Consider the following 14,066-nt stretch of genomic DNA (forward strand, 5'->3'; position numbering starts at 1 on the left):
GATACGGTAGTAGTGATAAAGATCTACATCTCCATCTCCATTTATTAGAAGCTACAAGGGGACTCTTGAATCAGAATTTGAGGTGTAAATTAATATACAGACAGTATGAAATAAATCATAATTATCTACAACAGATGTTATGATCTTCCATTCACACCATCGTTCAATTTTAAAAGAAGGGGACCCACAAAAAAAAGAATGAGAGCATATCATAGTGTATCAAGATTTGTGTATAAGATGAATACATGATATAATATTATTTTTAGTATCCTATATGTTCATTTAAAATTGCAATATACTAAAAATAAATATGTAGTATAATAAGAAAAGAATATGTATCCTTTCAAAAAAAAAATGTATCAAAATATAATGAACACGTTTAAAGTAAATTTAAAATATATTACAAATGAACATGTATCAATATTAAACTTACAAGGTGGACCTCGATGTTCATGGTATAATTTGCTTGGATCATTATTCTATGGACCATGGTCCACACAATTGTGTGAACCACAAATAAAAAGTACATTATTTGAAAACACTTTATTTGAGTACTGAAAGTACATTATTTTGTATACTATCAAATAATGTAATTTTAATATATTAAAAATGTACTTTGTATTTATGTTACACAGAAAAATTTGCCATTTTGCCACAATCATTATTGCGTGGACTGTGGTCCACACATCTATCACGATCCAAAACACATAAAGTACATTATTCTAACTCATAAAATACATGATTCTAACACATAAAGTACAATATTCTAACTCATAAAATACATTATTTTACCCAAGAAATTTTATTATTCTAATACATAAAGTACGTTATAAATTATTCTAACTCATAAAATACATTATTCCAACACATAAAGTAAATTATTCTAACTCATAAAACACATTATCTTACCCAAAAAAATTCATTATTCTAACATATATAAAGTACACTATTCTAACACATAAAGTAAATTATTCTAACTCATAAAATACATTATCTTACCCCGTTCATTATTCTAACACGCGCGCATAACAAGAAATTTTATTTTTAACATAAAAACGACATCGTTTTGTACCGTAGTCCACACAGATGTGTCCACACAATAATTTGTCAATTTGTCCGACAAATTTTTGTGTGGACCATGGTCCATACAGTGTTTTGTGGACCACAACAAAAGTACATTTTTTAATATACATTTTGTACATTATTTGTGTTTTGAATGTACATTATACAAAATAATGTACTTTCAGTACTCAAATAATGTGTTTTTCCTGAATACAATGTACATTATTAATATACTAAAAATACATTATTTTATAACATACAAAATATGGTCCACACAGTTAATGATTGGAATTTGCCCCAATAGTTATGTTGTGGAAACGCGTTCACCATGCGCATGGTGAACACAGGGGTGGATCCATAATTTCTATACTGTAGATTCATAATTTTTTTTTTTTGAAAACGTAGATTCATAATTTGTTTTTCATTTGTTGTTAACGGGATAGATCCATAATTTTTAAGTTGTAGATTCATAACATCTATACTGTAGATTCATAATTTCTATACTGTAGATTCATAATTTCTGTGCTGTGGATTCATAATTTCTATATATATACTGTAGATTCATATTCATAATTTCTGTATTGTAGATTCATAATTTCTATACCGTAGATTCATAATTTCTATACTGTAGATTCATAGTTTTTATACTGTAAATTCATAATTTCTATGCTGTAAATTCATAATTTCTATACTGTAGATTCATAATATCTGTAACAACAAATAAAAAACAAAATTATGAATCTACGTTTTCAAAAATAAAAATAAAAATAAAAATGCATGAATGTACAGTATAGAATAGATCTACCTCTGTATTCACCATGTGCATGGTGAACACATTTCCACAGCATAATTTGTCAATTTGCCCCAATCATTATTGTGTGAGTAAATACCCAAAATGGTCCCTCGACTATAGCTAAATTCACAAATTGGTCCTCGACTTTCAATTTCAACCAGTTAAGTCCTTAACTTTGTAATTTTAACACAATTTGGTCATCTGTCTATTTGACCGTTTGTTGACTGTGATTTTTGAGGATATATATGTAATTTTATGGTCCATCATCGGTTTTTTAAGGTTCCGGTTGCATTTCCAGACCGCGCGGTTACAATCGAATCCACTGCCGAAAACAATCTACCAAATCCGGTTGCCTTTCTTCATCCTCCCTTTGGATTCAATGTAGCTGAGTTCGTACCAGAGCGAAGAAGACGAGGTGTTTCCGAACGGTGCAACGTCATCCTGGAGGCCTCCACGTGCTCCGACGAGAGCTAAGGTTCTTCTGGGGATCGTCGATCACGGTCAACAAATGGTCAAATAGATGGAGGATCAAATCGTGTCAAAATTACAAAGTTAAGGACTTAATTGGTTGAAATTGAAAGTTGAGGACCAATTTGTGAATTTAGCTATAGTCGAGGGACTATTTTGGGTATTTACTCTTATTGTGTGGACCATGGTCCATACAATTGTGTGGATCATAAATCAAAAGTACATTTTTAACATACTAAGGGTACATTATTTATATAGATAAGGTACATTTCTTGAAAATACATTTTTAATATACTAAGGGTACATTATTTTATATAATGTACCTTCGGTACAAAAATAATGTACTTTTAATATATTAAAAATATACCAGATATTTATGGTCAACATAATTGTGTGGACCATAATCCACGCAATAATTTGTCAATTTGCCCATTTGTATTGGAAATTTGGGCCTAGAATCTAGCCCATTTAAATTTTCATCCAGAGGAATATAAACGGCCCAATCACATGATCATTGTAGCCCTGGCACCCAGGTTTTCCCCCATATCATCAAGAATCACAGTTTGGGAGGTATATTATTCTTCGTTTCTTTTACCACTCTCTGGATAGCTTCGAAGAGAGAGGCAGAGTGTTCATCGTCGGCCTGGAAGATAATCCGAAAGCATAACAAGTTTCGCTGCGTCAATTCGGAGGTAAATCCTTTCAGTTGGTAACGTATTCTAGGGTTACGATGCAGCTGAGAATTGCTTTTCTTAGAAATTTGATTTTTCCAATTGAATTCGCGATTCAAAGATTTAATGATTTATGTTTAAAAAAAAAAAAAAATTCGTATCGTTGACGTATTTCTCTATTGGAGCTTAGGTGCGGTCATGGCTGAAGAGGAAATCCAGAACGAGATGAAGGAGGAGGTTGCAGATGTAAGTGTGGACAGTTTTTTTCTGGTTCATTTATATTATTTCCATTGTCTCCTTAGATTGGTACTGTATGTTTCTGCAATGCGCTTGCATACACTGAATAAGATGTAGTGCTACTCAGTCTTGACTTGTATAGCTGGTTAGGGAACATGAGAAACATTTATAATATAAGAGGTTTCTGTCTCCATCTTCAGAGCATTTACTTCCTTAACAATGATGTTGATTTTGCTCTTAATATAAAAAATTCAATGCAGATTGCTCCATTTGATCCTACAAAAAAGAAAAAGAAGAAGAAGGTTGTTATCCAGGATCCTGCAGCAGATGATTCTGTCGATAGCTTGGCTGAGAAAACTGAAAGTTTGACAGGTATGTTGGTCTCTACCTAATTAAGGATATCAATAGAAGAGAGTATTATCTGTTGATGTTGTGCCATAATCTGATTGGTCTTACCATGCAGTTTCAGATGGTCTTGAGACAGCATTTTCTGGCAAAAAGAAGAAGAAGAAGCCTGTAAGTTTTTCTATGTACAATGCTTGTAAGAATGCCCATTTTGGAGAAGTTTTCTGAAAAACAGTTATGTTGAGTTGATTGTTGTAAAATCTTCCAGGTACACACTGATCTCTTGAATGATGAGATGGATAATACAGGGGACGATATAGATGGTGAGTAGTTGTTACGAGAAGCTAAATCTACAATTTGTAAATTATGGAACTATACATATGTATTCTCCTAGCCTGCACTATATGATGTTTTGGCGCCGTTTTGATTGTAGATCACTTCGGAGATGATGAAGAAGCTGAAGAAATTGTTCTCCATCGCTATCCATGGGAAGGAAGTGACAGGGATTATGAATATGAGGAGGTATATGTTTATTGCTTTCTAAATTCTTCTCTTGCTAAGATAGTTGCTTTAGTTGAAGGTATATTATCTTGATCTGCATTTTTCTTGTTTTTTATCTTGGAAGGAAGATTCTTTTGTCAACTGTATAGCAGTTTGGCATATCAAACTGTAGAGAAGTTCTAATGTGTTTGGTTGTCATTTTGTGCTGCTGGTTTAGAACAGGCAGATAAGAGGCTAAAAATCCTATTTTAAAAATAATTTCTCATATTTTTAAAAAATAATTGTTTAGAATGAACAAGTTGAATTTTGGAATAAAATTTTCATGGAATAACGGTCAAATGGGTCCCTGAACAACAAACTATTTTAAAATTCGGTAACCACCACATTAGCATATTCCATGAAAATTTTATTCCAAAATTCAACTTGTAGGTTGAGTTGCACGAGTTTGTTGTTGAGTGGCCTTATTACATGAAAATTATGTTGTTTTAGGTTGAATTGCATGAGTTTGTTGTTTATGGACCCAATTGCATTTTTTTGAGTTCGATGGCCTAATTGTAGTTTGGTGTGAAGTTGAGTGGTTTATTTGACCCTTATTCCAATTTTCATTAAAAGATCCATGTCTCTCCAGAAAGAACTTTTTTAAAAAGCCTAAAATTGGGGCTAAAAATAATGATCAATTGCCTCGTCTATTCTGAAATGCACTTTGTAGAAAACATTGGTTCAGCATATGGCTTCTTGGAGTAGATAAGAGGCAATAAATTGCAGGCCATTTGAGAAAATACATAATGAATAAGTTTCATGTCTATCTGGAATTGGTATCTTGTAATGCTGCCCTATGTGATGCTAAAATTTTCTTATGAAGTCTGCCTGTATTGATCTTGGATTCGTTAGTGGGCTTTTTTTGGGAGTTTTGTTCTTTTCCTGCTTCAAAGTAGTATCCAAAAGCAGGAATAGTAAAGTAGACATTTATTATTGATGAGAATGTAAAGTCTGTATTTGGTTTTCAGAAATGCATGGTTACTTATTATGATCCTTCCATCATGTCATATCCTCTCTATTATTATCATTAAAAGTGGTTCTTAATCCTATTGTGTCTCATTAAATCTCTGCTCGTCATTTGATTTCTTGCAGCTTCTAGGTCGTGTTTTCAATATCCTTCGTGAAAATAATCCCGAGCTTGCTGGAGACAGGCGTAGAACAGTAATGAGGCCTCCTCAAGTCCTTCGTGAAGGCACAAAGAAGACTGTCTTTGTTAATTTCATGGATCTTTGCAAGACGTATGTCATTACAAGGATTGCTCTCCTCTCTCTCTCCTCCCTCACGGCCTCACCCCCTCCCCACATCCTGATGGATCTGTTTTGAAAATGATTTTCTTTTAGTTTGATATTCTTTATATATATATACCAGTGATGGCTCTTATTTTGTTTTGTTCTGCATACTTCTCATCTCATATGCTGTAGTAGAGTTGTATTTATTCCATTCTGTTGAAAGAATGATAATGCCACGAGCCTTCAATTGGTATATCTCTATTTGGTTCATTATGCACTTTATTTTGGCCTCGGGGAGTCTATACATTGGGCCTATGCTATATTTATTTATTTTATCATATTTTACCTGTAAATTAACTTCTGTTTATCCTTTAGATTAGATACATGGTTCATCTGGATACTTTGTTTAGGGTAGTCGTTACATGGAGCTATTATGGTATATTCTTTTAAACTTGTTGGACTTGATCTTCATGACTAACAACTGTGTGCCTTTTAAATAGGATGCATAGGCAGCCAGAGCATGTCATGACTTTCTTGCTGGCTGAAATGGGAACAAGTGGATCACTTGATGGGCAGCAACGATTGGTTGTCAAAGGAAGGTTTGCTCCAAAGAATTTTGAAGGGATTCTGCGGCGATACGTCAGTAAGTTCTTTTTGTCTAAATCATTTCTTTCCTGTGGTAATGTCAGTAAGGTCTGTCCAAAACAGGTTCTCTCTAGGACTGCCTCTAGCTAGAAATTTTTGCCTTTGTCTTTGGGGGCACAAATGAAATGAATTGCTGGATTTCAGCCTCAATCACCAACCATTATTTTGAGAGATGAGATGAAGTGAAAATCTAACAGTAAATCAGAAAAGGGCATCTCAGAAAGCCATTGCTTTCCGACTCCATGAGCTTTCAACTTGCTATGGTGCCTACTTACCAACAATCAAATTTGAAAAAGTGCCTTTCCTACAACAATAATATAGTAAACATGAAGTTCAGCCTTGTAGTCTGGAGTGGTGTCTGAGTTGGTTTTTAGATTAATATATCTGCATAGTCATATGCTTTGTGGAACCATTTTCATTTGAATTTCTGTTTTCACTGAGTCTTAGCCTCCACCACTTGCATTCTCGGACTAATCAGGAGAACTTATTTTTGCTACACCTTGTTTAGATGAGTATGTGATTTGTAATGGCTGCAAAAGTCCGGATACCATTCTGTCAAAGGAGAACCGTCTTTTTTTCCTCAGATGTGAGAAGGTATAGTTAACTCTCTGAACTAATATTTGTCCAGCCTTTATCCTGAATAATGTCTGTATCCAAACACTTTGCATACTGTTGTACTTTTTCAACTTATCTATTTTGTTCATTTTTCCCATGAGAAATAAAGGGAAGAAACATTTTATGTTTATATTATTTATTATTTACTATATTGACCATATTTTTTTTGTTGTTGTTGCTGTAGTGTGGTTCTGGAAGATCAGTTGCACCTATCAAAGCTGGTTTTGTTGCCCGTGTTGGACGTAGGAAAGCTGGAACTTAAGCTGATTTGTATTATGCTTCGTCAAAAGATGTTGCTCAGTACTACTTAATATCGAAGCTTGTGCAAAATTCTACTCTTTCATAGTATACTCTCGTGAGTTTAATCTGTTTGAAAATTGAAACTGAATGTAGCTCCACTGTCGTTACAAAATGTTTGTGAAATTTTGAATTAATTTGCTCGTGAAATAATGTGGTGCTTTTTTTTTTTTTTTGCTTTTCCTGTAATTCTGGTTAGCTACACTATATTTTACTCCATAATTTGACAAATGCGTTATTGGCCTCTAAAGTAGAAACAATGCACAGGCTGAAAATGAAATATTGTGTCCCTATTAGGGATGTAGACGAATTGAATTGAGTCAAATATCTCACTATTCAATTTAAATTTGACTATATATTTGAATATTTGTATTCGCTTAATATTTGAATTTCAAATTTGATTCGTATTCAATTTGACAATAATATATACTCCTTCTCTCCCATTTTGCCTGTCATGTTTACTATTCATTGGTCAATTCAACTCTTTCTTTATTGTTTATTTTCTTTAGTAATTTTTAATTATTTTTAAATTTGATTTTTTATGTTTAATAGTACTTTTAATGTAATTTCTAAATATATAAATTTTATATACTAAAAATAAATTTAATATTATGAAAATGAAGTAAAAATAGTTTAAGTCAAGACTCGTTAAACGAACAAAATGGGACGGAGGGAGTATATATTTTGAATACTATTCTAATCGAATACACTCTAATTCGTTTTCGCATTCGAAAAGAATTCGAATCGAAAAAAGTATTTGAATTCGTATTCGAATCACAAATCAAATTCTTTTTATTTAATTTGTTTACACCCCTAGTTGCAATGTAGTATGTAATGTTTGAACCCTTCCGTATGCCTGCTAAAATGTAATTCTCTACATGTACATGCCAAAGGCAGTCGCATAGAATTTGAAGGACGTGGAGGCTATCATATTGACAAATGAAGTCAGCAGACAGAGCAGAGTAAATTGTTACACAATAGTACAATACTATAGTACTGCTGCCTCATTCACTAACAAACCCATAAATACGAAAATATCAAAGACGGACATCTAAATGATCTAATGTGCTAGCAAAGGTGCTACAGAAAACAAGGACAACTGTGTGTAAGACCTGAAATCAATAGAGGAATAACTATGGAAGGGAGAATGTACACATGCTAGGAAAGCTAGTTTCTAGCCTTTTTGGAGCACACTTGGCTGTGAATGACTGGCTGCTTTCTCCATTCACAAGGTACTAAATGTGCAGCATAAGACTCAAACTCAGATGAGTGGGAAAGGGTCTCTGCAGCTCTTGATTTTCAATCATCCCAAGCACCGTCTGCAGCTCCCTCTTTCCTGGACATTGCAGGGGCAATCATGTGCCTATACTTGTCCTCAACGTTTATTGGAGTGGACCCCATTAAGGACAGTTTTGAGAGTGCAATATTTGCTTCCTTATGAGCAGCTGCAGCTTCTCTCTCCTTCCTTCTGGCAGTCTACACATGAATGCATGCACAAAAATATAAAATAAAATAATGCTTCCATCAACAAACTATAGATGAATACAAGCAACTGTCCAGGGGAATGGACTACCATGTGTTGCCCAAACAAATATGCAACTCAAGTTATTTGAACTTTCCAAACGCTTAAGCGTAAATGATGGGATCGATGGCTTGAACACATACCTTTCCAGTCGCAAAAGTAACAGTATTGCCAGACCCAACATCTGCAATTGCTTTCCTTATTTGTGCCACAAGATACTGAATGATTGCACCAAGAGGCAACAGTATAAATGTTTTGTTTATTAAGAAGTGGATACAAAAATGAGGGTACATGTGCAGACAGCAAAGGAAATACCATATCTCGATCAGTATAAAATGATGTGGCTTGGCCTGTTGATCCTGCACGACCGGTCCTCCCAATCCGATGGACATAATCTTCCATGGTCTACATGTTGCAATAGAAATATTTAAACTTCAATCTACTAATCCAGTGTGCACAAACTTCAACATTCTAAAAATATTTTCAAAAACATGTTCATTTGCAATATGGGAGGAGGGTTAAGAGGACCATGATCATAACTTATATCACATCCAATAGCCTTTTTAATTTAATTTTTATACTTGTAGTTCATATAATCACTTACTAATATAGTGAGTTGCTGAGAAAATGCTCCAGAAAAATATTCAAGGTAATAGATTAGATGGCCTAGAATTGTAAGAATGTAAGTCCAGAGTAACAAATGCTAGAAAACTAAAATTGCAGTCCTAGATGAAATTCTTGTATAGATTAGGTTAGACATCCAAATGTACCTTAAGGTTCTAAACAAGACTTCAATGAAAAGATGCATTGCTAGAGCTGATGTACCTTTGGAAGATCTAGATTAATTACATGAGCAACCCCATTGACATCCAATCCACGAGATGCAACATCAGTGGCAACCTGCAGGTCAAGTTGTATAAATTCAATCTCAAAAGTCCAGGAGTAGCTTAAATAAGGAGCTCAAATAATTTAAATGGCATTTAGGAAGAGACAAAAATGAAAAATCAATCTCTAGGAATATGAGATTTTCAAAAGCAGTAGTATTATCCATAATCAAAGTCAACAAAGGTTAATTCCCTTACATACCAAGATACTGGTAGGACCACGTCTAAAATCACGAAGGGCAGCCTCTCTTTCGCTTTGACTACGGCCACCATGAAGTGCAGTTGCAAGCAATCCCTGCTTCATCAATGCTTCTGCAACTTCTTCACACTTTGTCTGCAGAAGAACACAGTTCAAAGTGCTAAGCTATGAATCTCAAAGTCTCAACATCATGTTACAGAAATTTTAGTTAAGTCCTGTTAATAATCAGTTGCAAGTTCCTGTGGGTGGCAACTGGCAAAGAGCCACCACCTGCCGGTAAGCAACAGGATTTAGGAGGAAGACAGAGTTGGAAGCAACAGAAGAACAAGAACGCTTCACAGTGGTCTTCACTTTTACCTTCCGTTCCACGAATACAATGGTCAGTGAAAAGGGATGGCCAGATTTTTCAGCTTGAGCAGACTCCTCAACAAGAAGATCTAGAAGCCGGTCAATCTATAATGTTTTAAACAACAAAAGGTGAGTGTGATTGGCTTTAGTCAAAATAAAACAATGACTAACCTAGACAAAAAGGAGAGAGTACACACTGTGTCAAAACTAGCTCTTTAACTTAGAACACAATAAATAACATGCCTTCTCATTTTCAGGTACTTTCTCCAAAATCTGAGCTACATTTGCTGTTGGACTGCTTACATTTCCAACCTTTACCCGCACTGGGTCAGTCAAGTATTCCTGTAAATTTGCATTATATAGAAATTAGAACTCGTAGAATTGAAGTATGCAAATTAGAAGCAAAAAGTAAAATCCCTTCGCATCACATCACCAAACATTTAGATGAGATAAAAAGGAATTAGAACTAATTTGAAGAAGTCCATAGCACCTCTGATGGGGTAATACCACCACTCAGCCCAATGGGCCCAAGACAGGGACTCTCAGATCCAATGTTCTAACAAGTCCAAAATGCTGCTTGGAAACAGTTATCCTTATACGCAAGGATACAATAGCATTTGGTGTTCCTTTTGCATAGATAGGGTAACACAATATAAATGCATTTGTGCATAACCAAACTCAATCTTCACATCCCCTTTTTCATATTTTCATTCCCTTAGGCATTGTGTTGAGTATTATGTTGGGCTAGCTATAGTTAACACCAACAACCTCCTCCCTGGTTTCTTTGTAAAATGTTCACAAGTTAAGACTAGGAATAAAAAGCAAACTAAGAACTAACCTGTGCCAATGCTTCAATCTCTGCTGGCATGGTCGCACTAAACAACAAAGTTTGATGCTTTTTTGGAAGATTGTGCATCACCTACAACAGAGCCACAAGAGTATTTTCACATAATAATGCCACTAAACTGCTAAAGTGCATCATTACATAGATAGGGTAACACAGACGATCATGTAGATACATTTTACACATTCTCTGCCGTAACAGTTGGTGGACTAAGGATGTATTTCTAGAAAGCCTCCTTTCATGATCTTTTCCCACCGTATTCTTTTTGGAGGAGAGTTGGGTTTTGGGGAGGTGGGACCAGGGATGACACTTGCTTGTCACAAGATTGTGTCAAGAAATACAAGAAATGATAAATATGACAGTTGGACTTGTAGAAAACATTATCCCGTTATTTACCTCTCTTATCTGAGGTTCAAACCCCATATCAAGCATTCTGTCAGCCTCATCCAATACAACAAAAGATATCCTGGAAAGAGAGGTATTTCCTTGTTGTAAGTGGTCTATAAGTCTTCCAGGAGTAGCAACAACTATGTTCACCCCTGCTCGAAGCTCAGACCTCTGTCTTAGCATCCAATAGAAAACAGAAATCACATAATATCATGAGATCAATCAAGATATACATTTACACAAAAAAGTAAAATAATGGACCAACAACTTGTGTTAAGTGACAAAATAACAAACACTTGCTAAGTAGCAACACTTTCTTCGTTCTTTGGTGGCTTGTTACAGTTATTGCTCAATGATTTAAACCGGCAAAGCCAAAGACCCCATACAAAGATAACTGGAGAACCAGAACACACAAGTGGAACAAAAACAAATTACCTGATCACCAATGTTAGTCCCTCCCACTACAATTGCAGTCTTAAAGGAATCAAGAGATCTACTGAAAGCTTTAACCTGAAAGGATATAGTTTACAACCAAAAGTATAATTAACGGAAATACTTTGTGACTAACATCAAGACTGAGTACAAGTACAGAGCAATTTTGGAGTTGATAAAGCATCATTTGCGACCTCTGTTTCTATTTGTTGTGCAAGCTCTCTTGTAGGTGCCAATACCAATGCCAATGGTCCATCACCACGTCGTAGAGGAGGCTGAGCTAGGCAGTGCTGTTAATCAAACAGATAGAGTAGCAAAATAAGTTTTTTTTTTTAAAGGTACAACAAGACTGGCACCAACATAAAAGAAATATTTTGCAGTTCATGATCAAACACTGATTGCTATAAGATCCGAGTGTAATAAAACCTGAATCATTGGTATAGTGAATGCAGCAGTTTTTCCACTCCCAGTTTCTGCACAACCCAAAAGGTCCCTCCCACTAAGGGCAACTGGCATGGCTTGAGCTTGAACAGAGGTAGGGATAGTATAATCATGCAGTGCAATATCCTTCATGATGCTCGGGTGCAAGCACTGCATGAATAGAAAAAGAATCATATATATCCATGCCAAAAAAAAATAAAAAATAAAAAAATAAAAAAATAAAGACAAATGAAAAAGCAAGTGATCTTACCATATCAGTGAACGATTCTACAGGTGCAGGCGCAGGATTTGAATCCATAGCAACTGCAACATCAACATTAAGTCTCAAGCGAATCTCTTCTATCTGTAATATAGAAAGCAATACATCAAAATGTTGAATCCAAACATCTGAAATTATAATTATAAAATATGGCTAGTGCAATGCCAACCCATCCATCCTTTTGTTAGAGCATCTACATATTGAATATTTTTTGGGAATTAAGCATCTCTACCTATCAGATCTGCTTTAACTAACACTTTAGTATTATAACCAAAAATAGCACTACTAGTTCACATTCTTCAAAATGCAAATACCAACCAAAGTATTGGATAATGATTCTTGCACAGGCATAGAAAAATAACAGCATGTACTCTCTCTATGCCTTCATTTGACCAGGTATATATAGAATCTGCTTAACTTCATTTTCCATTACTCCAGCCATAAACCAAATACATGTTTTCATTTATCAAAACACAATTCTAAATTAAAGTATTGGACACCAGTTCTTCCCCAGGACAAATCGAATACTAACAAAAAACTACACTGTCATGCAAATTCCAATGTCTTCTAGCATACTTGAAGACTATAAAGCATGCAGCCTACCATCAACAAACGTAGAACTCATTCTTTCCTTTCCTTGCTGTCATTTTAAAGGTGAAAAGAGGATCAGTGTCAAACAAAAGTTTTGAGCAAATAGAAAAGATACATTAAATGAAAGAAGTAATGAATCCAATCCATCATAATTTCAAATTTTACTTATTAATTCCGCACCATTATTAAAGAGTAACATATTAATATCCAAATAACCAATGAACTCATACAGAAAGTGATACAATCAGTGAACAAAGTTACAAGCCTAACAAGCAGAAGACTATTAGTCATAATCAAACCCTAAAAACAGAACCAAAACGGTGGTGAATGCCTAAAATGAGAACAACAGTAAATAACTAGGCACAAAAGGATTTACCGCATTGAATAGTTTAAGTTCACGAAACGCACAGTGACATTTCCGAAGCCAAATAAAAAAAAATTCTAAATGAACAGAGACCGAGAAGACGGAACCTGTTCAAGTTTAAACAGGAGAACACGTTCGGACGGTTTCCACTGAGGAAAGACGGGGTCAGGCGCGACTAGACCTCTCGGTGACAAGTAATTAACGGTAGCGCATGAGTTCCGGCCGGCATCATTCGAGCAGTATTCACCATTACTGATAAAACCGTTCTTCGATTGAGTAAATGACGGCAATTGGCGAGAGTTGAGCTCCGAGTGCAAGTGATCGCCGCCGTTGCTCACCACAGTGGTGGCGGTGGTGGAGTTTCTCAGGTGAGGAGGTACATAAGACATTGCTCGATTTTCTTCTCGCTGGATAAGATGAGGGAGATGGTCACTGAAAAGAGAAATTCTAGAGAGAGAAATGAGTGAGCTCTGAGATATAAACCGATACGGCGATACTAGTAGAGATTTGGTTTAGTGGTTTAGTGGATTTCTATTTACTGATATGGCGTCATATGCGTGCTTCTGTAAACTCTTTTGAATTTATTATTAATTATTTCAATAAATAAATACTAGAAATATTTAGTACTCAACTACTCAATAGTTCATTTTTCTTGTCACGATTTCGGTATCATTTCCACATTTAGCCTTTAATTATTAATTTTTCACATTTATAATTTCACAATTTTAAAATCTTATCAAATTTAATTTTCAATCACCGATGACTTATCGTTTAACTGAAGTATGGTCATCGATGATAAAAAATTAAATGTGACTAGTAAAATAGTTAGTTCATCAGTTAATTTTAGTTTATTTGACCACTATTAATTGGTTAATTTGGTTAAGCAATCAATA

General features: G+C 34.9%; 2 protein-coding genes across 3 annotated transcripts; one reads left to right on the plus strand and one right to left on the minus strand.

Moving 5' to 3' along the window:
• The first annotated feature begins 2,864 nt into the window (after positions 1–2,864).
• Positions 2,865–7,074, plus strand: LOC109173799 (eukaryotic translation initiation factor 2 subunit beta-like). The gene is made up of 10 exons (XM_019323102.1): positions 2,865–3,015; positions 3,185–3,240; positions 3,492–3,603; positions 3,695–3,747; positions 3,845–3,899; positions 4,010–4,098; positions 5,209–5,354; positions 5,846–5,988; positions 6,499–6,584; positions 6,790–7,074. Exons 2-10 carry the CDS (start codon positions 3,193–3,195, stop codon positions 6,865–6,867), a joined length of 810 nt encoding a protein of 269 aa, XP_019178647.1. The 5' UTR covers positions 2,865–3,015; positions 3,185–3,192; the 3' UTR covers positions 6,868–7,074.
• A 701-nt stretch (positions 7,075–7,775) lies between these two features.
• On the minus strand, positions 7,776–13,699 carry LOC109173798 (ATP-dependent RNA helicase DBP2-like). 2 transcript variants are annotated; one of them, XM_019323100.1, is made up of 14 exons: positions 13,281–13,699; positions 12,210–12,302; positions 11,945–12,109; positions 11,713–11,808; positions 11,522–11,596; positions 11,096–11,257; positions 10,694–10,774; positions 10,099–10,197; positions 9,865–9,960; positions 9,511–9,642; positions 9,250–9,324; positions 8,740–8,829; positions 8,568–8,642; positions 7,776–8,378 (listed from the first exon to the last, which is right to left on the minus strand). In XM_019323100.1, exons 1-14 carry the CDS (start codon positions 13,560–13,562, stop codon positions 8,202–8,204), a joined length of 1,698 nt encoding a protein of 565 aa, XP_019178645.1. In that variant the 5' UTR covers positions 13,563–13,699; the 3' UTR covers positions 7,776–8,201. The 2 variants fall into 2 exon arrangements, with proteins under 2 accessions (XP_019178645.1, XP_019178646.1); XM_019323101.1 differs by lacking the exon at positions 13,281–13,699 and adding an exon at positions 12,822–12,840.
• Between the last annotated feature and the right edge of the window lie 367 nt (positions 13,700–14,066).

Source organism: Ipomoea nil, unplaced genomic scaffold (assembly GCF_001879475.1).
Source record: "Ipomoea nil cultivar Tokyo-kokei standard unplaced genomic scaffold, Asagao_1.1 scaffold0482, whole genome shotgun sequence".
NCBI lineage: Eukaryota > Viridiplantae > Streptophyta > Magnoliopsida > Solanales > Convolvulaceae > Ipomoea > Ipomoea nil.